At 39.6% G+C, this 23,196-nt stretch overlaps 1 protein-coding gene across 3 annotated transcripts in view; it reads left to right on the top strand.

Annotated features, from left to right (window-relative positions):
- Nucleotides 1-22,195, top strand: part of ZZEF1 (zinc finger ZZ-type and EF-hand domain containing 1) — a 56,890-nt gene extending 34,695 nt beyond the window's left edge. For 2 of the 3 annotated variants that reach the window (XM_083875265.1, XM_083875267.1), the window contains exons 35-55: nucleotides 118-283; nucleotides 740-1,002; nucleotides 1,937-2,109; nucleotides 2,660-2,807; nucleotides 3,370-3,509; nucleotides 3,937-4,214; nucleotides 5,270-5,444; nucleotides 5,968-6,100; nucleotides 7,083-7,279; nucleotides 7,825-7,944; nucleotides 8,829-9,017; nucleotides 9,370-9,470; nucleotides 9,985-10,120; nucleotides 11,097-11,456; nucleotides 13,344-13,487; nucleotides 14,357-14,525; nucleotides 16,351-16,449; nucleotides 17,200-17,365; nucleotides 18,015-18,165; nucleotides 18,592-18,663; nucleotides 19,126-22,195. In XM_083875265.1, coding sequence (XP_083731391.1) covers nucleotides 118-283; nucleotides 740-1,002; nucleotides 1,937-2,109; nucleotides 2,660-2,807; nucleotides 3,370-3,509; nucleotides 3,937-4,214; nucleotides 5,270-5,444; nucleotides 5,968-6,100; nucleotides 7,083-7,279; nucleotides 7,825-7,944; nucleotides 8,829-9,017; nucleotides 9,370-9,470; nucleotides 9,985-10,120; nucleotides 11,097-11,456; nucleotides 13,344-13,487; nucleotides 14,357-14,525; nucleotides 16,351-16,449; nucleotides 17,200-17,365; nucleotides 18,015-18,165; nucleotides 18,592-18,663; nucleotides 19,126-19,200 — 3,455 coding nt within the window. In that variant the 3' untranslated portion in view covers nucleotides 19,201-22,195. The remainder of the gene's footprint in view (nucleotides 1-117; nucleotides 284-739; nucleotides 1,003-1,936; nucleotides 2,110-2,659; nucleotides 2,808-3,369; nucleotides 3,510-3,936; nucleotides 4,215-5,269; nucleotides 5,445-5,967; nucleotides 6,101-7,082; nucleotides 7,280-7,824; nucleotides 7,945-8,828; nucleotides 9,018-9,369; nucleotides 9,471-9,984; nucleotides 10,121-11,096; nucleotides 11,457-13,343; nucleotides 13,488-14,356; nucleotides 14,526-16,350; nucleotides 16,450-17,199; nucleotides 17,366-18,014; nucleotides 18,166-18,591; nucleotides 18,664-19,125) is intronic. The other variant, XM_083875266.1, reaches the window with a different exon arrangement.
- The last annotated feature ends 1,001 nt before the right edge of the window (nucleotides 22,196-23,196 follow it).

Here is a 23,196-nt window from a genome sequence, read left to right on the forward strand (position 1 = left end):
ACACTTCTCCTGGGTTCTTTGGAAGTGTTGAACTGTTCTTTCCCCAGTATGAATGTGAACTTGAAATTAGGAAAGACCTTTTCTCAAAAAGATTTACAGGGAAGTCTTTGTTTACAGGTGGAGTTAAACCTGAAGGACATGAGGATGACCATGAAATGGTGAACATGGAATATGCCTGTGATCACTGTCAAGGAGTTATCATAGGTCGGAGGATCAACTGCAATGTTTGTGATGACTTTGACCTTTGCTATGGATGCTATCATGCAAAGAAATATTCTGACAGGTATTAAAAATGTGATTTGCTTTCCCTCATGTGGCAGAAAGACAATATTTAGTGGCTAAATACAATCAGTCATTCTCATGGTGCTTCCTTATAAAGCTGTGTCTGACATCAGAACATCTCCTTGGTGTCCTTTGGGGAAACAAAGATAGGACCAGTTTGGCAACAATGTCTGGAAACCTGCCTCAGCCTCTGAAGTCACTTGGTAGCAAATGTTTTCTGGATGTGGCTATGAAAGCTGCAGGAGTTACCAGGCCTGTATGATAGGATAGAAGAGACAATCACTTCAACAGTTTTCAGTACTTGACACCAGAGCTCATAAAAACCAGGTCCAGAGTTTGAACCTCTGGAATGTGTTGGGTTTTAAATGGTTTCCTGAGAAGGTGTTTTGTGTTGACTGCCTATGTTGGTTAGCAAAGAACCATCTGCATTTCTAAAGGATGTCTCTTGTCCTTGCAGCCACCTGCCCACCCACAGCATCACTGTGTATCCCATGGTGACCATCCGGATCAGTGACCGGCAGCGCCTCATCCAGCCCTACGTCCACAATTATTCCTGGCTGCTCTTTGCTGCCCTGACTCTCTACAGTGCAGATCTGGCAAATGGGGAGGAAGTGGAAGGAGAGAAACTGGATCCCCAGGTCCTCAGTCATGCCAAAGTTCTGCAGCATCAGTGCATTCAGCTCATTGGGGACTGCCTGATGAAAGCGCAGCACGGAAAAGGTGAGTCAGCTCCTCCTGCTCTGAACAATGCTTTCTACAAGTGTCAGAAATGCCTGTGGTTACTGACTTTAAAGTTTCCAAAGGAAAGGGGAAGCTACTGTGTACTTCACTGAGAATAACTGTTTATGTATAAAGCAAATGTAGAACAAGTGTCGTTCAGGGTTGTTGGAACATGGAAAATAGAGTGCTTGAGAAAACTAATTTTATGCTTACATAAACATTGGAGACAACTTGGCAAGTCTCTGGTTGTTTTTTTTTCCATCTTAGCTGCTGTAAAGGGATCAGTCAATGCAGCTTCATGTTCTTTTAGTAATGTATCATTGACAGCTGAAAGACAGCAAATAACTTGGAGGAAAAAGTTTTTTGTTCTGCATCTCTTGGAAAGAGATTTTTAACCGTGTTTGTGGTATAAATTTCTGGCAACGTTGTTCATTTGTCTGGAAATGAGGGTTTCTGTGAACAAAGACCTACAGAAAATAGGGTCATACTATAGGCACTTACTTTGAATGTATCAAAAATTCTAGACTAAAATTCAATTAAGTTCACTGATAGTTTTTGTGAGCAGCTCTAATACAGCTGAAATACCATCACCACCAAATACTTATGCATACTCATTAATTAATCTGTTTACAATATACAGTTCTATTGTGCAAGTGGTCAGCAGATTGAAAAATAAGACAAACGTTATTTGCTATTCATAATTTACCCTCTACTGCTTTATTAAATTAAGACCTCTACCCCAATGGCATCTTCGAGGTGGAAGATGTCACCATCTGTCCATCACTACATAATTATTTAAGCTTGAGAGGAAATGTTTTTGATGGAGTTAATGTTCAAAAGAAGTGTGGTTCTCTTTTAAAGTATTTCAGTTCTGCTTTTTGTCTGTCTTGCCCCTCAACACCTGAATAACTTCCGTAACTTTTTTTACTCCCAGGACTGAAAAATTCAGCTCTCCTCTGCATGTTACCAGAAGATGAGTCCTTCTCAGAGAATGACACTGTTTCAGGCAGTCCTCCCACAGACAGTGCTCCAAAAAGTCATCCTGGTGATCGAACAGGGAAGGGAAGAGACGAGAAACGTGGCACAGGCTCTTCAGTGCGTCGTAGTGTAAGTACTGTTATTTCCAGAGCTCCTGATATCAGATATCTGATCTGAAAATAAACCTCTTCAGATGCTTCAACAGCCTCTTCTGAATGTGGGACTAAAATAAGGGATATTAATGATTTCATTTGTAGGTAAAAATCGAGGGCCACGTAGACAATTGTTTCTTTCATTAGATCCATCTGAAAAAAAACTTCTTGTTCTGAGCTGATTCACAAAAGTGTTGCAGGAGAGGTGCATGTCTTGTTCTTTGTGAAAGGGCTGTCATTTCCCCTGGTTGTTAGTACTGTTGAGAAGGAGTATGAGTTTCCTACAGTTTTATACAGTATTTAAAACTATTATAATGCAATAATTTTATGCAGGGAGATGTGAGCTAAATAAAAGAACATAATTTAATTGTATGGAAGCTTAAGACATGAATACATCAAGAAATTCTTCAGTGTTGATACTCAAAGAGAGAAGTTTGTCAAGTGCGGATGACTGAATTCTTTCCATGCTTGTTCCTGCAGGTATTAAATTTTGTTTTAATCTTTTGGTACTTCTGTTTTATTTTTAGGGTAAAGGAGATACTCACAAGGGAGCCCAGTCTCCTCTAGAAGATAAAGTAGGAAAACAAGAAATTGAAATCAAAGCTGTTTCTGCAAAGAAAGCTGTTGTGAGACAAGAGTTAGAGTCATCTGTGGATGGGAATGTTCCTGCAACAGGTAAAAAATAATTTCTCATATTCCCTGTCACAGAAATATCCACTCATCTGCAAACAAACAGCTGTCCTTTTTATTCCTAATCCAGTTTTGCCTATTTTCAAATATCTATGTCCGCTTTGTGGAAAACTACCAGACATTGCTTTGAACAAATGCCTTGCAATCTGTTTAAAGGAGTCTGGAAATCAGGGTAGAGTTCCACAAATATTTATCCATGTATGGAGATTATAGTCCCTGTTGGTGTAACACAACACTTGTGTGTTCTGATGCACTTGGAACCAGAAAATAATTGTTTTATCCTGTTAAAGAATGAGATTGTAAGAATTGTGATAGTTAAATGGATCTGTCTGTAGCGCTGTCTTTTATATGGTTTTACTAGATGATATAAATTTCATTACCTTCTGTTTTCATATACTTTCATAAAGACTTTATTTTCAAATTGTAATAATTCTTTTTATAATTTCTATTTATTGTTAAATGTGGATTATAAAAATTAAGCTATCACTTATTTCTTTTATTTTTAATGTCACCTAGGGATTTTCTTATTTTGTTTATATTTACAAAGCAGGTGATTCCCTCTCAGAGGATTCCACCCAAAAACCAACAGAGAAGGTTTTCATACCTAGCCAGGAGCAAGTTTTTGCTGAATGCTCTCAGAAGAGGATTTTGGGGTTGCTGGCAGCTATGTTACCACCTTTCAAATCAGTTAGTTCTTTTTACTTCCTTCTGGGTCGTTTTCTAGGTGCACAAATAATGTGAATAAATTCATAGGAATTCAATGTAGGATATGGGCCCGTGTTGCTTACATGTTATGAAATGTGAATTAGAATGTCTTCTGACACTGATATCACTGAGGAATGTAAGGGCTTCTTCCTGGGTGAGGGGAGAGGGAAGGGAACTTTAATGTATCTGTGAAGTAGTGTCTTAACTGTTTAGCAGAGTTTAAACCTTCAGTTTAGCTTCACATGTCTGGTCACACTAACAAGCCAATAACCAAAGCAGAAATGTAGTTTCTCATTCCTTCTTTCCCATTTGAAAGACCTTTAGAACAGAAGCTTTTGTGTGTGATTGACTTTGACTAAAAAATCTTGTTTTCTTTCCCTGCCTCACTGAGACTTTCCTCTCTTCACAGGGCTTCACAATGTCTCTGATCAACCTGGAACAAATACTTCCACTGATGTTTCATGTTGTAATCTCAAATGCTGGCCACCTGAATGAAACTTATCATTTAACCTTGGGACTCCTAGGCCAGTTAATCCTCAGGCTTATGCCTGCAGAAGTGGATGCTGCTGTGACTAAAATCCTTTCAGCCAAACATAATTTGTTTGTGCCAGGAGATGGGTCTACAGTGCCGGAAGGGTGGAAGACAACTCATCTTCTGTTCAGTCTGGGAGCTGTGTGTTTAGACAGGTGCTTCTTACCTTTACCCAATTAATTAATCTCCGCTGAACAGTGATTTTCTTTCATGTGTGCCTCGTGCATAGAGGCTTTTTAATTGAAAGGTAATTAAACCTGTACCCTGGTCATGGAAGGGTCTTAGCATCTGCAGCCTTTGTTGCAGTGGGAATCTTAATTTCCCTCCAGAAGAAGGCCAGCTGCTGAAGAGTGGCCTAATTTCCTGTGCTTACCTTCACAGCATGTCATAGAGGAGGAAGTGAGCTTTGGAAACTACGAGGAAAACCAGAAATACAATCCTTTATTTTTTTGTGTGACATTAATTCTCTCACATTGTTACAAATCTCTTGTATAACTTGGGAAAGGAGGAGGGTGTGTCACATAACTATCACCAGTGCTGAGTTCTGGATCTATGTAAGAGTATTTGAGAGAGAGGTTTTTTATAGTAAAATTGCACTGGAAACAGCAGGGAGGGACAGATTTTGAAGATCCTGAGAAAGTTCTCAAGCATTCTGAGATTAATGTCATGTCTGTTAAATGTGACTTATTTTTTATTGTAGCTGTTTTTACAGGAAGAGTTCATAAATAAATAGAAAGCATATGAAACTTAAAGGCAGAATATCCAGAGCATAAGCTGAAGGAAAGGGAAAAGATTTTCTCAAAAACCAACTTTAGTGTAGAGACCAATCCCTGTAGGTTATTTGTGTGATCCACAGAGTGAGCAGGTGGTCATGTACATGGAAAATAAACCTCTTGCTGCCGTGCAAACAGAAACTTCTGAGTTCTAAACTAAAATTCAGAGTTAACTGTGACAATGCTCAGGCACACTTTGATTTGGGACTGTAGACCCTCTCAGAAAGCAGAATAGTATTTGCTATATGCTCTATGGAAAACAAAGCAGAATTCATGTGTCAGCTGGCATGGGAGCTTCAAGTATTTAGAAAAACATTTCTGTAATATCTAAAAGCTGCAGCTGTGACAGATTACCAGTGATAGGCTGTCTTGAGGAAGAATATCTTCAGGTAAGTGTGCAATCAGCCCTCCTAATGCAGCCTGCTCTTGCCTTGCAGCCGTGTGGGGCTGGACTGGGCCAGCTCCATGGCAGACATCCTTCGCTCCCTCAACTCCTCTGCCCAGTGGCACGATGTCATTGCTGCTTTCACTGACCACTGCATCAAGCAGCTGCCCTTCCAGCTAAAGCACACCAACATCTTCACTTTGTTGGTGCTGGTTGGCTTTCCTGAGGTGAGTGGCCTGTCAGTCCTAAAGGAAACAGAATTGGTTAAAGCTTTTACTGGTCTCTTTCTAAATAATACAGATTCCATCAGTTGAAGACAATCTTTATAAGCTCTCAAAACCTGGTGTGTGTCAGAGTTCACATCTTTCCACTTGTTCACAATTAACATTGATCTAAGGAAGAATAATGAGCTGGTTTTGCCTTGCATTTCTTTGGATGCTACTTAAAACTGCTACAAGCAAACCAGCTCCATTTGTTTCAGTATCTAAAAGGACTTCTGTAGAGGCAAAACAATCCATTCTCCATCTTGATGTTGGTAATTGATACATTGCCTATGTAACATGAAGTTGGTTGTTGTAGACACTTCTTTTATAGACTCAAACTTCCATTTTCTAAAACACCAGTCATCAAGCAGTGGTTCAGCTCAAGAATACAATATCAAGAATAAGCAAATATAACCAACACAAGATATGGCTGTGTATTTGTAAGTAAGTATTCCAAACCCTAACTGAGGTTCTGCTGCCATTTCAGGTGCTGTGCATGGGCACTCGTTCTGTGTACATGGACAATGCTAATGAGCCCCATAATGTGATCATCCTGAAACACTTCACTGAGAAAAACAGGGCAGTGGTTGTGGACATCAAAACCAGAAAGAGAAAAACAGGTTCTGTGGCATTTTTGTTTTATCAGAGAATCACAGAATATTTCCTTACAGTTTGTTACACATACCCAAAAGCAAATGTTAACTAGAGCACTGTGCAGGTCTGCAGAGTTTGAGTTCCATTATTAGTAAGTTGCCTGACTTTCTGCTCAGAGGTTACCAAATTCTGCTTGAAGGTCACTGCCAAATTGGGAAGCTTCTGCAGTAATTATTTCAACTATCTTTATTCAGAAAAAGATTTAGAAAACTGTTGAGACCATTCTGTTAATGGAGAAATCTCAAAAATAGGCTTTTGATGAAGATGAAGCAGTTGTTTCTGTATCAAGATTTGTGTAGTGCTTGTATCTTATCCATTACAAACCTTTGCTTAAGGTTTTAGAACAATTGCTAATTTAAAAACAGTTTGGATAACCCTAAAATTTGAGACCAAGTGAAACATTTAATATATAACAAATCTGTTCGGTTTTTAGGAGCAAGGGCTTTTGTCTTTTTATGACCTAATATTGGGAAGTTAATAAAGCAAAGGTTGTCTTAAGATTTGACTACTGAAGTTGTGTAAAAGACATTTGGAAAAATCAACAGACTAAACTGCTTTCTGATATTGAAGGAAGATTTGAATAGAAAAGCTTTTTCTTTTTGTTTAACTGTTGACATTTTAAACAATAAGATCAGCAGTATTTATTTCATCATATCAATTGCAGGTCAGAATTTTCCCCATTTTAATTGTAAAATACAATATCTGCTGCTCTGCATGCTGTACTGCTAATGTGTAAATATGTGCTATTGCCAGGAGTGACCTGGAGATTTTTAACTTGTACTGAAAAATGAAATACTTTCTTGACTGTTCAGGGAATCTGAGATAATTTTTGTAGAAGACCTTTATTAGAACATAGTTAAAGTCTCATGTCTCAGCTTACTCATATCTACTAACAGACGAATCTACAATATTTTAAGGTGAACCAATTGTGTTTTTTCTCTCTTGTAGTGAAAGACTATCAGTTGATTCAGAAATGTGGGCAAGAGGGCAGTGATTCCGAGACCCAGCTGAGACAGTACCTGCAGCACTTTGTCCTCATCTCCACCCACCTCCTGCAGACCAGCATGGACAGCAGCTATGCTGAGGCAGTGGAAACAACTTGGGTCTTGTCACTGGCTCTAAAGGGGCTTTACAGAACCCTGAAGGTACCTGACACAGAATATGAGAGAGAAATAAAAATCCATGTTCTACCCTGTGCTACAGGAACTTGGGTATTGACTGAGCACACTGGGGAATTACCACAAGGGCATTTCTGTCACAGCTGGATCCCTTTTTTCCTGATCTGTAGGGGGTTGAAAATGTTGCTGGGCTTTAAATAGCTTTTGTGAGTCTGAGCTGGAAGTTGTTTTGCTTCTCCTCTGTGGGGGCCAACCATTCAGGAGAGCTCAGGAAGAAATTCCTAGCGGTAACATTTTATGGAGTGAAGCTCACTTTTCTCACTCCTGAAGTATTTGAACAGGATTTTTTTTTTGACTGTCAGGTCAAAACAGATACTCAGTTACTACTCTGTGCATGTCATAGGTGATACCCTTAAGGGATTTGAAGTGGCGATTTTTATTTTAGTGAAATGAAAGAAAAAAGATTCCCAGAGTCATTCATCTGGCAGGCAATTCACCCAAGGCTGTGTGACAAGCACTGTGATGCATTGTTCCTTTTTTAGTTGTTTATTTGTGTGTGTGTCTGTGTGCAGATTCATGGCTTTAAGGAGATCCAGTCTGCCTTTCTTCAGTCTGGTTTACTCAAACTTCTAGTGAAGAAGTGTAGCAAAGGAACTGGCTTTAGTAAAACTTGGCTTCTCCGAGACCTGGAGGTAAGAAAAGTGACATTTTGGAAAAAGTCAAGCTTCACACAGTGGCATGAAAGGTTATGGCAGTACACTGCCCTCCTGGGAACTCAAGATTATTTCTAATTAGTCTCTAAAAAAATGTTCACTAAACTGTATCCCTGAATCTGCCTCCTGCCCATCATAATCATGTGGATAATAGACTAAATTCTTGAAAGCAGGAGCTGATTTTCACTAATCTGATTTTATTTGGAAAAAAATTTGCAGGATGAGACATTACTCACCTACTCAGGTTGTTTTATGGATTTTATTTAAACTGTTCTTGAGAGTTCCATTCTTCAATTTAGAAAACAATCTCAAAGAAAAGCATGACTTGTACAAGATTTTGCTGCAGGGCAGGTGGGGAGATCAATGCACACGTGGGCATGTTCTTTCACAGTGTCTTTTAATTGATGAGAGATAAGTGTGGTTCAGCTATTAGTTATGTTTTATCTTAGGCTGGAGTTGTGTTAATTCATTTTTAGGACTGTGATGAAGGCAAAGGGCTGTTTTCAAAGGAGAAAGGTGTATAGGGGCATCACAGAACCTTTGTTTTGTTTTTGTCTTGGAATCTTCAAATCTTTGATGTACTGAAATAGTTAAATAATTACTTTCTCAACTTTCTTTCCACTTTCAGCTAATCACTGAAGTTGTCTTTGCAGCAGCAAGGAAGTGTAACTCATTAGTGAATTGGGAAATGGTTTTGTTTTGTGTTTTGGGGTTGGGTTTTTTATATTTCAGGTGTGCTGCTTTGTAAAATAGCATGTTTTAAGCACTGTCTAGGTCTGATAATGTTCCTCTAAGATGCTGATAGCAAATAAACTAATAATACCTACAGCTGTCACACCATATGCTACCTTTCTTCTGTGTAGATTTTGTCAATAATGCTGTATTCCTCAAAGCAAGATATCAGTTCCCTGGCTGAACAGGAGGATACTGAACTGGAAGAGAGGGAACAAGATCAGGATGTGGAGCAGCCTGTTGTTGGTCCTGTTGACTTAGAGCAGAACAAACTTGATCCTCTGGAGGGCCTGGATGAAGCCACCAAAATATGCTTCTTGGTATTTCAATTAGTTTGCCTCCTTTTGGGTAAATGTGCATTTGATAGTTGCATAAAACATTTGGGAATTCATATGGTTGTTTTCCCTCTAAATTTATAGAGTATAGGTCTGTGATTTCAGTGCATCATTCTTTAAAGAAAATAAAAATGAGCTCCAGTAATGAATGCTACAAAATCATTATGCAGTGTTTTGCTAAATTGCTTCTCATTATTACTAATCCAGATGTTCATTACTTCTCCACCTACAAAGTGAAAAATAATGCCTAGGTCATCCTTAAAGAAATTCAATCTTTCTTTTCCCTCTTTAATGTGTTTTTGGGGTTTTTTTTAATTTTTTTTTGCTCCTTGCTCAGATGACACATGATGCACTTAATGCCCCTCTCCACATTCTTCGAGCCATGTATGAGCTGCAGATGAAAAGAACAGATTCTTTTTTCCTGGAAGTTCAAAAGAGGTAAGTGAAAGTCTGGGTCCAGCAGAGAGACAGTGGTGGGGGAAAATCTGAAATCTTGGTGCTGAATAGAAATTCTTCCAAGGAAAAGATTTGGCTTTCATGTGTGAAAAAGTAAGGAAATAAACTCCTGCTAAGTTGTATTTATGGAAGCAAGTCACCACATTCTGAAACACATCCCATGCTTTTTTCTATGTGATGGCTCCCATGTGAAGATCCACTATGGCTCTGAATTCTGTGAACTGAGGTAGAGCCAAGAGCTCACATGTGGCTTCTGGTACTCAAAGCACCTCACAGAGACATCATGTTCTCACAGAAATAAGTGATTTTGTAACATTTAAATCCTTTGGCTTGTTAGAACAGGAGAACAGTTAACGTGATAAAAATAGGCAGATCTTAAATCTTTCCAAAACAGAAGGTGGGAAGATTTAATTTGCATTTAACTGCCCTAATTGAGTCTGCATTACTTTGGAAACACATTTTTGTGTATTATTGATTTCCTTTTGGCTCTGCTCAGGTTTGATGGGGATGTGATCACCACGGATGAGAGGATCCGCACGCTGGCTCAGAAGTGGCAGCCCAGCAAACGCCTGAGGCTGGAGGAGCAGAGTTCCAAGGCAGTGGATACAGATATGATCATCTTACCCTGTTTGGTATGGACACCTCTACAAAAAAAGAATGAAAAATAATTAGTTTTGGCATTCAGTAGCTTCTGTTTAGTAACTTCAAACCTGAGAATTTTTTTTAATACATCTGAAATAATCTGTTATCAGTGTTTTATGTCAAAATGAGTGAGCAGGTACAAGAAGCAAGTATTTCTTCCTTGTTATTCCTTCCTTAAGAAAGTGAAAGAACTTGATTCCCAGGTCAGGAGAACAAATTGTGACTACAGGCTGTAATTTCCTCCCCTTACACAAGAGAGATTGTATCTCATTGCTGTAAGCTTATGCCATGCTACTGTTTTAGCAGATGATTGTTATCTTACAGTAAATTCATCAGAACAAGGAAGCAATGAATTTATCTTGTAAAGTAGACACTACACTTGCAAGCATTAGGTTTTGCATTCAACAGTAGGTCCCACAGCTCTGCTTTATTTTGAGGGCTTGCTCCCGGCCATGTGGTGTCACCAGCACAGCTGTTTATCAGTTGCATTGCAAAGGGGAAGGAGCTTCCTGAAGCAGTTTCACATCATTATAAGAAAAAAAAAAAATAGACCTTTCAACCGCTTATGCAGAGGCTGTAAAATATCCACACCTGGAAATTGTCCAACCTTAACTGGACAAAGCCCTGATTTTGGAGTTATCTCAGCCTTAAGTCAAATTTGCACCAAGTGATCTCCAGAAGTTCCTCCTAACTTGCCTCATTTCAGGGCACTTGGTAGCTTTACCTCGGCAGGTGAGCTTCAGTTAACACTTCTGGTTAGAATTCTAACTGCTGTTTCCACAAATGCATCAGTGTATAGTGAGGTTTGTAGACATAAACAATGTTTCTCAGGAAAGCTGTAGCTGTGTGAGAGATCTCACTCTTGTGGAGTTTTTGGCAAACTCATTTGTAAATCCACATTGCAGTAAATGTAAGGCAGTAAATTGCTGACAGCCTGTTTCCGAACTGGCATTTCTCTCCTTGCAGTCAAAGCCTGTCCTCTGTGATAAAGCAACAGAAGAAACCAATCCTGTTGCCCAGAAACTCATCACCAACACAGAGAGTGACCTGCAGCTCAGCTATGCCAAACAGCGACGCACCAAGAGCTCCATCCTCCTGCACAAGGAGCTGGACTCCAGGAGTAAGAAAGCTGTCAGGGACTACCTGTATCGTGTCAACGAGGCAATTGCAGTTCTGTATGCCAGGCATGTGCTGGCATCCTTGTTAGCTGAGTGGCCTGATGATGTGGCAATAAATGAGGAAATCCTAGACCTGAGTGGCCCAGCCCATATGACATACATCCTGGACATGCTGATGCAGCTGGAGGAGAAGCAGCTGTGGGAAAAAGTAAGTGGATTTCACTTAGACATGTGAACAAAACCTCTGCCCACATGCCATGAGACTCTGACTAACAAAAATACTCGCAGTTCCTTTTTTTCAACTAAATTGAAACTTCAAAATTTAAATTAGTTCTGAAAGAACAGTTGGAATTTGTCAGTGTCTTGATGTGCTGATCTTGTTAACAGAAAATGGAAAAACTAGCTGTGGGGAGAGAACTCTTTCAGTTATGAGGGAGAAATTGGTAAAATAGGCAGTCTGTTTTGAAAATAGACAATCTAGATGGGAATCTAGGGAAATTGGTAAAATAGGCAGTACATTTTAAAAGGTGCTTTTTCTTAGATCTCAACGTGTATGTTGTAATACCTGCTACTCCACTGATGAGCTGCTGGTGGAAGTGATCTTGGAATTACAATAGAATGTTGTAATGAAAGTGTCAGCTCAAGGCTTCACAGCAGTCAAAGCAAATCAAGTGCTGGGAATGTTCAAAGAGGGAATGAAAAATAAAGTAGAAAGCATTGATATGCCACTGAACCAATAGTGTGCACTCTTTTGGACTGCAGTGACTCCCTCATCTCATTAAAAAATGAAAATAAGATGCAGTACAACTGGAAGAGGCCTAGAGAAGAATGACAGGGATTATTACAGCCATGGAATATCTTCAGTATGAGGAACCAACTGTTTTTCTTCATTCTGGATCTTTCCCATGTGGGGCATTGAGGGAGAAGAAGTAATGGAAAAGTCTGTTCCTCTTTCTCTGTAGATTTAAAGCAGTAAATAGCATGCATTAAGGAAAAAAAAGAGCAAGTATTATTCACTGGCCCTCCCAGTAAGAAAACAAAGGAGTGTCAGATTAAGGTAATAAGTGGCAGATCCAAAACAAACCAAAAGAACAGGTTCTCAACACAGTAAGTCATGGAAATTGTTGCCCCAGGGTGTTTTTATGGGTTCAGAAAAGGGCAGGATGAACGGATAGAATGAAATCTATTAAGGCATATTAAATGCAAAATCCTAGCCTTTGTCTTAGGCTGTTCTGCAAGTGCAAGGCAAAGAGTGCATTCAGGGAACTGCTGCATGCTGCCTTTGGTTCTTAAACTTCTTTTCCCAAGAAGTCAGTTTTTGGTTGATTTGGAGATGAAGCTGCTGGCCTGAGCTGATGTGTTACAGTTTATAGGAGGAGTTAAGAGGTGGCAGGTAAAGACTCATGGAATGAGTTGCTCTGATGACCTGAAAGGGCCTCAAGTAACAGAATTCCCCATTCAGGGCTTTTATGCACTGTTATAAAAATAAGAAAAAGGGAGACTCAGGTGGTTCTGAATTATATTTAGTGTGTCCTGATAGATTAAAGGCATTTTTGGGTAGTTTTAAATGCACAGGACTTGCATCTGCTGCTTTCAAAACTTCAGCCACCTAATTGATACTTTATCATTTCTTCTTATGCACAGAGTTGTACTTTTTTTTTGAAGGCTGAAATATATGACTATGACATATTCTATTTAAATCAAAACCTGTAGGTATAGAAGGTAAAGGTTTAGTATGTCAACAAAGCTGTTTATCTCACTTGATTACAGCTTTAGTTTCCTGTTAATTACTTTATGGATTAGCCTTAATTCAAGCAGTTGTGTGAAGAGATGTAGCCAATATCTGTCATGTTTTTATCAAATAAAAAATGAAAGATCTAGAACAGAAGACAGAGGGAAATCTTTTGACATTTAGAGTGAAATGGAGATGACATTTGTAGGCATCATCTGTGAATATCTTGTTTCTTGTTGGTACCTTGATTCCCTCTTCCAGAATACTCTGTGGCTGGACATGACTTGTGTCAGCCATCAGCATATACAGCTGTAAATGTTCTTGTGACAGTAAATTGTATTTACATGATGTTTTTCTCCCCAGATTCTCCAGAAAGTGCTGCATGGCTGCAAGGAGAACATGCTGGGCACCATGGCCCTGACAGCCTGTCAGTTCATGGAGGAGCCAGGGATGGCAGTGCAGATGAGGGAATCTCAGCATCCTTACAACAACAACACGAACTTTGAGGTAAGGCAGGCTTGGATTGCAGTGCAGGACTTGAGGCTGAAATCACCCAGGGGTTGGAGCAGAAGCCTCTCCAAGTTCTCTGTGGGTATCTGTGGGACTTCTGTGCTTGAAGTGCCTGTGAAGTCTGTTCAGTCTTGCTTGGAAAGGCTGATGTCAGATAACTCAGGCCTTGCCCTGCAAAGAAATGTGTTCAATCAGGCACTTCAATGTAATTCTAATTCAATCCTATGAAAAGTACATAACTTACATGGCTTTACTGTGCATGTATTTGAAGCAGATCAGATTTGTAAATGGTTTCAAGGCCTTAATGATGAAATGTTTCTACCCTTCTTTCCAAAGATTTGTTTCAGTTGGCCTGTTACTCTCTTGTGCTGTTAGATGAAAGTAGGAGTGGTATCTTTTTTCATGTATTTATCATTTTAGACTCTTTCCCTGACACAAACAGTTTCTGATTTTCTTCTCTTGATACTGTTTGAAAGCATTTTTGCTGATATAGTTTGGTAAATAATTATTGCCTCTGGGCAGTCTTGGGATTTTTTTATTTCCCTGCTGCTCTGACTCTTCTGATTTTTATTTTTAAAATGCATATAACCCCTTAGGTTCTGGCAGTGAGATCAGTATCAGCAACAATTACTGCTTTTGAAAAATGAAAGCATTGCTGGCAATTCACTTTACATGCTTAACAGCTAATGTGAACAATAGGCCATGCTTTACATTTATTAAATTAGCTCTGGGTAAAAATATCAAAGAGTTTTTTATTCACAGAGATGCTGTAATATTTTTTTTGTATCTCCCTTGTTTGTGTGGTGAAAGTGAAGTGAGTTCTGGGCAGTGTGACAGGACACAAAGCTGCTGTGTTTATTCCTCAGGATAAAGTTCACATTCCTGGTGCTATCTACCTCTCCATCAAGTTTGACTCTCAGTGTAACACGGAGGAGGGCTGTGATGAGCTGCTCATGTCCAGCAGCAGCGACTTCCAGCAGGACCGGCACAGCTTCAGTGGCTCCCCTCAGAAATGGACTGACTTTGAGCTTCCAGGTGAATATGCACTGATTGAAGGTTATACAGGATATTGCTGGCACTCCTGAGAGAAACTCCTGATGAGTTAAACATGGATGTTCCTGAGATGTGTAGGAGAAAAGCCAATCCTTTCCTTGTCCCACTCTGTTTGCTCTGACATGCTGCTCTTGCATTTGTTTCTGAAATGTGGCTTATCTGTTGTGCTGTGACCTTTTCTTTCCACCCCTCAGTCAAAGCACGCACTCAGCTACTGGAAACAAATTTGATCTTGATTCTGTTCCAACACAGTCCTTGTTCTGCACGATATTCACTTACATTGTTTATGCCTTGTCTTACTTTCCACAGGAAGCACATTTTTTTTATTAAAAAAAAAAATAAAATATGCTTATCTTTGTTGCTGTGCTCTGCTGCTGCTCTGAGCAAAGAGAGCCAGTGCCAGCACCTTGGCTCCAGCTGGTGCCACAGAGCACAGCTGGAAAAATTCCAGGGTTTGACTGCCAGCTGCACTTGTGAGAGCTCAGTGAGGAGCAAATGCCAGGAAGCTCAAGGACTGCACAGTCTCCTGCTTCTGATTTTAAGCTGTTTTAACCCACTCAGCATTGGGGTGCTGCAGGAAGCTCTTGACTTCAAGGACTGTCAGCACCTGTAAAGAGATTTAGGAACTTTCTTAGCAAACCAGTTTGGGTTACAAGGTGCTGGGTTTGGGTTACAAGGTGCCAGTTAAAAGCAAATGTGTGTTCTGTAGAAATATTTTAGATTTTTGTCTTCTTTTTCCTCCCTAAGAGTTGCCAAGGAGCTGAACTTTGAAGCCCATTGTTTAGAGCAGCCTTGAAACTTGAGTTTCACCTTGTGCAAGTTCATTTCCAACCAAGGCTGTCTGGATTAAGGCTCTTGATTCCAGCAGGTTTTAGCTGAAACCAGACATTTAAAGGCTTCTGGGCTTTTCATTTGATTGAAGGGCTTTCTTCTATGAGTAGGAGAGAACACTGTCTGCATTTCATGATTAAAAGGGAAATTCTTTTATAGATATTTCCTTTTAAATCCTAAAAAATGTTTTCAAAATTTTTCTTGTTCATGAAACTGAAAATTCTGCTTCCCAATGAAATCTAGCCTGCTTGTCCCATGGTTTTTCATGAGGCAGAAAAGATACTTTAAGTTTTAACAGCTCTAGTATCATAGAGCACAGTAGGTAAGAAGATGTTTTGTGTAGTGTTACAGTCAATTACCAGGATTTATCTCTGAAGATGTAGATGCTACGATGACAAAAACCTTTTGAGTGTTTTTGCCTGATTGTAAAGTGGTCAAATGTTTTATTTTCTTCTTCAAATAGTCCTTCTATTTTTTAAGTGATTAAGTTTACGAGTTTTCTTCCTTAGAATAAAAATGTTCAATTTAATTTTCTGACATGTAAAAATTTTACTTTCAAATATTTTAAACCCTTTGTCCCATTAATTGAAGTGTTGTTGTAAAGAACTTGGCTGCCTGTATAGAAGTTCTTGTTTCATAAATCATAACTGATCCAGTAACACAATTGGAAAAGTGAAGTTACATGTGCAGAATATGGAGTTTCTTTAATTTCCTCTATTTGGTTTTCAAAAATATAAGACATTATCCTTTCTATCCAGTATCTTTAGACAGGGGAAATCATTGTGGGTTTTGCTTCACCCTCCTTCTTGTCACCTGTTCTTTGTTTTTCATAGTTATCAAAAAATAAAAGACCACCTCTCTTGAATGAAGACATCTAGGATTAATTAATTTCAGACTTTTCATTTAAGTTGTATTTGAGATGGCAAAACTATCTCAGAAAATAATAATGTGGGCTTTCTTCCCTCCCTGCACACAGGAGACACACTCTACTACAGATTTACTTCTGACATGAGCAACACTGAGTGGGGTTATAAGTTTACAGTGACAGCAGGTCATCTGGGAAGGTTTCAGACAGGTGAGAGATGCTCAGAATGTATTGCAAAGGGCCTTTTTTAGTCATTTTGCTGACCTTTGAGAGTCTTATGATTATCCCTTTCCCTTGACTTAGAATTTGCATTCAATGTCTTAGAAATAACATGATCAGTTTTGTTCAAGTTGAAACTCAGCTGATGTCTTTTACTTCCTGTGACTTTGGGGTAGAAACACAAAATCTTCATGGAGAGTTGGAAATTACAATTATAATAATGTAATTTGCATCCAAAATCTCATTATATGATAATAATTACAGAGTATTTAGTAAACACTCCAGGATGCCGCAATTGGAAACAGAAGTAATGGTAATTGCATCTTTCAAAAGTGGTTATCCATTAAAATAGGATGGTTCTGGGTCTAATTTTTAGCATAAGAGGTTTTGTTAGTTTATTTTAGAGTTTAAATATTTTTAATGAAATTGAGGCTGATGGATAATTTGCTATCAGCAAAACTCTATTGCATTTCATATAATAGGGAGGGCCTGTGGTTTGTTTGCCTTATTTGGGCAAAAAATTTAATTTTGGATATGATTCTTTCTAATGTTTATGTAAGTTTTGCCTCAGAAAAGAATTGCCATGTCAGGATGTAATGTAGAGTTATCTCAGATTTTGTTTGGTATTTTAATTCAACATCTCTGGCTTGCAATACTTGGTGTATGGAGAAAACTGACCATATGAACAGATTGCATGCCTACAAAGCTGAACAGCTGTTTGAATTTTCTTTTTTTCCCCAGGCTTTGAAATTCTAAAGCAGATGCTGTCTGAGGAAAGGGTAATTCCTCACCTTCCACTGACCAAAATCTGGGAGTGGCAGGTGGGGGTGGCGTGTCGCCAGACGGGGCACCAGCGCCTCAAGGCCATCCACCTGCTGTTGAAGATAGTGCAGTGCAGCAGCCAGGGGTGAGTGCCCTGCCCCACACCCTGCCCCACTGGCAAAGGGCAAGGGAACAAAAAGACACTAAACTGATGCTATTCTAAAGCAAAAAAAAATCCCCTGTGGTTTGAAGCGAGTATTTTTCATTTACCTGTCAGGTGCAATTTGCAGTGCTTTGATAGCAGAAATGTTTTACTCTCTCTTCTTTCCTGACCTTTAAAGAAGTCTAATGAATTCAAATGTCATTGAAAATAATAAAAAAATCATCACTAAACAGGACAAAGGTAGATTTCAATTAGTTTTCTAGAAATTTATTCTCTTTGTATTAGTTATACTGCAGAATTAAGGTAAGGATGAAATAATAACCTGGTGAAGTGATGATCTGATTCTCTGTAAAGTAAGTAGCTTTCACATTAATATTTTTAGTTGTACCACTAAGCCTGTAATTGAGTTTTAGAAGGGATATGTGTCCTTATGTGTCATGTATGTATGGCATGAGTATTTCTAGAAGAGAATTTAGCAAAGTGGTTATTTTTTACCTTTAATTGTCACAAATGTATGGTTTTGTTCTCTTAAATTTCATTTGGTTTTGGTTCCCCCTCTCCCTTCCCAGAAATGGTCATGGTGGGTACTCACTATTGCATCACAATTTCATTTAAATTACTTTTTTTTCAGGGACTGTGACCTCACCTTATTGAAGCCTCTTTGGCAGCTTTTCACCCATATGGAAAACAACTCTTGTCTTGATACAGCCAAGCCTGGTATTCTCCTTCCTCTTCATCGTGCACTGGCAGAACTCTTCTTTGTGACAGAAAACAGAGTTACTGTAAGCAGCTCCTGTGTTTCTATCCCTCAGAGCTACAGGAACATTAACAACTTTCACTTATAGTGTGGCAGTACATTCTAATTAGAGGGGAATTCTGTTACCTTATCCATCACTGGACTTTAAGTAATAGTCATGATTATTATGGCCCTAAAGCCACTGTTTATTCTGAGAGTTCTGGTTTAATAATTAATTTAAAGGTATTTGCATGTGGTTTTCATTGAGTTGGTTTTGAACTTTAAATATGAACAGTGACATGAGCTCATTTCTGTGATCATAAACTGTGCTCTGGTCTGGGAGACTCTGGTGTGCAGTTCTGATATCTTTGGTTCTTGGAGACTGCTCTAATGATCAGCATTTTAATGTTAATTAGTAGAATATCACCTTTGGTAGAAGCATTGGTGCTCATTGCATGTTTTCTGGCCGCAGGAGCTTGGATCTCTCCAGGAGTATTTGCTTGCCTTAAATACTGAAGATCATCTTCATCGCTGCACAGCACAGGTAGGATTGCACAGCCCCAGGGCTGGGGGGTCTGGGATCTTTGTGGCAGACACTGAATGATTTCTCATTGCCCAGTGGAGTTTATAAAAGAGATATTAATGTACTTGGCCTTGACAGGCCTTTGAAAGTTGTGAGTGAACTGTGCACAAATGCTTTTCTAGGATATTGGGAAGAAATTCTTCCCATGAAGGTGACAAGGCCCTGGCACAGGCTGCCCAAAGCAGCTGTGGCTGCCCTGGAAGTGTCCAAGCCAGGTTGAATGGGGCTTGGAACAACCTGGTCTGGTGGAAAGTGTCCCTGTCCATGGCAGGGAGTGGTATAAAATGATCTTTAAGGTCCCTCCCAACCCAAACCATTCCATGATTCCAGGTTTCTATATCTCTTCAGTTTCATACGATTTCTTTACACTTTAGGCTTGAGGAGAATATTGGGTGTAACTTTGTTTTTCCTTTTCTCTTCTAGGCCCTGAAAAACATTGCTGCTATCAGCCTTGCCATTAACTATCCAAACAAATCAACAAGTTTCTGGAATGTTTAATACTGGCTCAGGCCGGAGTGCATGGGATAGAGTAGTTTGTCCATAGGACATTGGAACAAACATCTGAACTCCTTTTAGGAGAAGTTCCTTCAGCTTCAGTGTATGAGCACTCTGCAGCCTTCCTTCCTTCCTTCCTTCCACCTTGATGTAGAATTTGTAAAAGTAACAGCTCACTTCAATGAAAAAGCACATCCTGAAGTAACTCATGCGTCGCCTACAGTTATGTATGCACATATTGTAGCATGTTAGAGTAAAGAGAACAATATTGTTTTTTATTCAGAGGAAGTAAAGGAAAGAAGGTAGCTGAAGTATGAGAATGGAAGGCCCCCACGTTTGTGTCATCTGCTCCTGAGGAAACTTGATCCATGAAACGTGTCTGCTTCAGAAAGCACTGCCCATCTCGGGGTGGTGCCATCAGCAGCATCTGTTGTACATCTTCAGAGGGGAACAGGCAAACCAGAATCTGGTGGCTGCTGCAGCAGTGGTCCACGCTTGAATCCTGTCATTTTTGCTTTGGAGGCTACTTCCCAAGGAAAAGGATTTCAATTCTTACTAAACTACAGGTTGTAAAACAAATTGTGGGTGATTTGCAAAGCAGTTGAAGGATTCCAGTTTCACAGCATCCTCGTGCAAGAGCTTTATGTTTCTCCTGTTCTTTGATTCATCTATCTGGGTCACCTGTTCTTACCTTGCTTTATCAATGTCTTATTCCAAACAGCCCGTTATTGTAGTGTAGAGAGCAAAGGCTGGCCTTCAATCACAAGGCAGGGCTGATAGGAAGACCTGAAGAACTTACATGTTTCTCAAAAATCACATCTTTACAAGAAATTATGAGGCTTTTTTTCCCCTTCAGTTATCTTGATATTAGTGGCTTAGGAGGTCCTTGGCAATGTTGGGAACCTGGACTCCCAGCACTCAGGGTGGGGTTAATGATCAATCCACTCTTATCTTATAGAGCAATAACCACATTTCTCTTGGTGAACATGGAGTGAATTGCAGACCTTCTATGCTGAAATAAATTGGCTTTCTTCCTGCACAGCTACATTGGTTATTCCCTTTCCAAGGAGTTAAAAAGAACAGAGATTGATTTGGGGGTGTATTTTGTGTACCATTGCAGTTTGTGTAACTGATCCTGTCAAATATAAATTTAGATAACTTTTAATGCTAATTCTTTTCTTCTTCACTTCTTCACCCCAACACTGGAGTATGGGAAAAAAAAGGCAGCCAAAAGCTCTAGTAGTGTCTGAATGCAAGTTGTGTAAAGCAGTGGCTCTGTCAGAAGGAAATCTATTTATTGACCCTGCTTGTCCAAAATTTAAGTGGTGCCCAAATACCAATGCACAGGAGCCCTGCTTTGGGGAGTGTTCTCTGAACTGATGGTCTTATCAGCTGGGGCTGGAGTTTAAGGGTGGCCCAATCTCCCTCTGAGAGGGAATCATGCAGTAATGTATCCCTTGGTTGGTTTTTTTTGTTTGTTTTTTTTTTTTTTTTTTTTTTGATGGCCTCTAGTGCTGTAGAGTTTTGTTTTGACTTCTGTTCAGCTAAGTGAGTGCACAGTGAGTGCTTGAATCAGAATGTGATTATTCTGCTTGAAAGATGTAAAAGTGAAGACCAAGAAAAGCACCATGCTGAAGCCATTGCCTTCAGGAATGCAGTGGCTCTCTTAGCAAGTCAGAATCCCAGGATTCAGGAGAAGTGTTGTATTTGTGAAAGACTGAAAGGAAGCAGAGAGATGCTGCTCTGAAAACCCTCCTTGAGCATCCTGTGTTGATTTCCTTCCAGACCTCAGGATGGGAAGGGGATTACCAAGATTGTGGTGTGTCTTTAATGCACGGATCACTCTGTTCCCACATCCCCACAAGGTGCTGGAGTTTGTAGCCTCCCTGCAGGGCTGTCAGAGACAACTGCTTCACACCTTGTCATTGTTTGAACAGATTCTGGGCACAGGGAGTTGCTCCACCAACAGATGTTCCTAAACTGATGTTAGGGAGTCGTGGCTGGGGCAGGTGAGCACTTGGAAGTTGCTTCTCTGGAGCAGTAGAATTTGCTCTTCACTGGCTCCACGGGCATCCGTGGCTGAGGAATCACGGATATGCAATGGGCTGCTGAGCTGTGCAGCTGCTGGGGGCTGCCTGTTCACTCAAAGAAGGCTTTTTTCTTTTTTCACATCAGGGATGAAGACTGTAAATAAACCATTCATAGAACCTGTCACAGCTCTGTTATAGTCATGTTTTATTTTTTTTTCTGTTGGACTGTCCTTTTGCTTTCTGGATGAAGACATGAGGCTGCAAGGATGACATAGGAGTGGCCAGAATTTCTTGCTAGGCATTACCACTCAACTTACTCTACCAGCAGTGACTGGCCTCATGAGTCAGTCATCTTGCCCTGAAGGAACTGTCTAGGAACAGTGTCCACTAAATATAATTTCTACCCACTAGATGGAACTGAAGGACTGTGACCTGAGTTGACACTGAATCTGTTGCTGCCTTATAACTCAAATCATTAATTATGGATTTTTTAACAGACAAAAACCACTGATTATTTTTTTTTCTTCTGGTGGCTCTAAAGAAAGACAAATAGAAAACCAATAATGAATATTCATGATCAATCACATTTTGAAAATTATGCAGAAGTTCCAAGTGGATGTGAATGATGCTATTGAATTGTATAAAACTGTCTGGAAAACAGGTATGCTGAAAAAAAATGTGCCTAATATAAGAAAAACTAAAAAAGTTGTCCTGCCTGAATCACCTATGATGTGTTTAAAACAAACCATATTGTTCCTAATGATACATTTGACTTGCTTTCATTAAACACTTAAAAACGAGAGTTTTATAATTTCTTTTCTTACGGGTTTACTACTTTGCAATTTTTATCGGTTGTTTAAAATATATCAGACCTTTAGATTTATTCCAGTTCAGTTCAACATGTAAAAAGAAAGCTACAGATGTGGGTTAAATATGCAAATGAAGAGGAAATATATTGTAAAAATTCTATAAAATCAAAAAAAGTACAACACGGTGTCTGTTTTTTGTTTGTTTTTCTCCTCTCCTCACTGAATGTTTAATGCTGGAGTTTGCAGTGAGATTCCAGGGTTTTTCTTAGGAATCCTCATTTTCCATGCCTGTAAGCAAACCTGCTTGTCCTCCTGTGGTTGGCAAATATCTGGTATTACATCGAGCTATGCAGGAACCAGACTTCTGGAGTCATCTCTAAATTCCAGCCCTGCTGTTTACATTCCAGTGGCCTTACCCTAAAAATTCAGTTTTCCCGTGGATATCCATCGGTTTTAGTGCCTGTGTATATTTACTCTGAGACCTGAAACACACATCTGGAGGCCCCAGATGTCTCCTGTAAAGCTGAGATTTGTATTAGTAGGTGTTGATTCTAATTAGTGATGCTTATCAGCAGAGGTGCTTGTGCCTACCTGGTCCAGTGGGTTTCAGTGAAAAGGTTGTTTGCCTTGGGTTTGGCTGGAGGAAAGGGCTGTGTCAAACTCAACATATTCCTGTATTTGCCTAAAGCTGCAAGTTGTTTCCTTGGAGAATGGTCTAATTAGGCAATTTTATTAAACACAAATAAATAATAGGATTGTGAGGGTGTGGGAGAGCGAGGACCGTTCCCTGAGGTTTGAGTTTTCAGCTGGTAAACCTGAAAAAATTCAGTGTAATTGCTTTGAGATGTAGTGTAGTGCCAGGCACTGGAATGTAACAGAAGGTACATCCATAGCACTTTGGATCTGCTTTTCAGGTCAGGTTCATTAAGGCTGGTTTTCTTCCAAGAGATCAAAAGTAGGCTGCAAGTTAGCTTAGAGATGGGTGACTTTTAAAAATCCACTTTTAGGAGAAGGCTGAGCTGTGTTTTAAAACAGAACTGGCCCAATCAATCCCTGTGTTTCCACAGCCCAGCTCAGATCTGGTGTTTCCAGTGGGTTTTGTACCTTCACAAACATGAGGGCAGCACCTGCCTGTTTATACCATTTAAAACCTGGAATCG

Source organism: Zosterops lateralis (genome assembly GCF_965231275.1).
Source record: "Zosterops lateralis genome assembly, chromosome: 19".
In the NCBI taxonomy this organism is placed as follows: Eukaryota; Metazoa; Chordata; class Aves; order Passeriformes; family Zosteropidae; genus Zosterops; species Zosterops lateralis.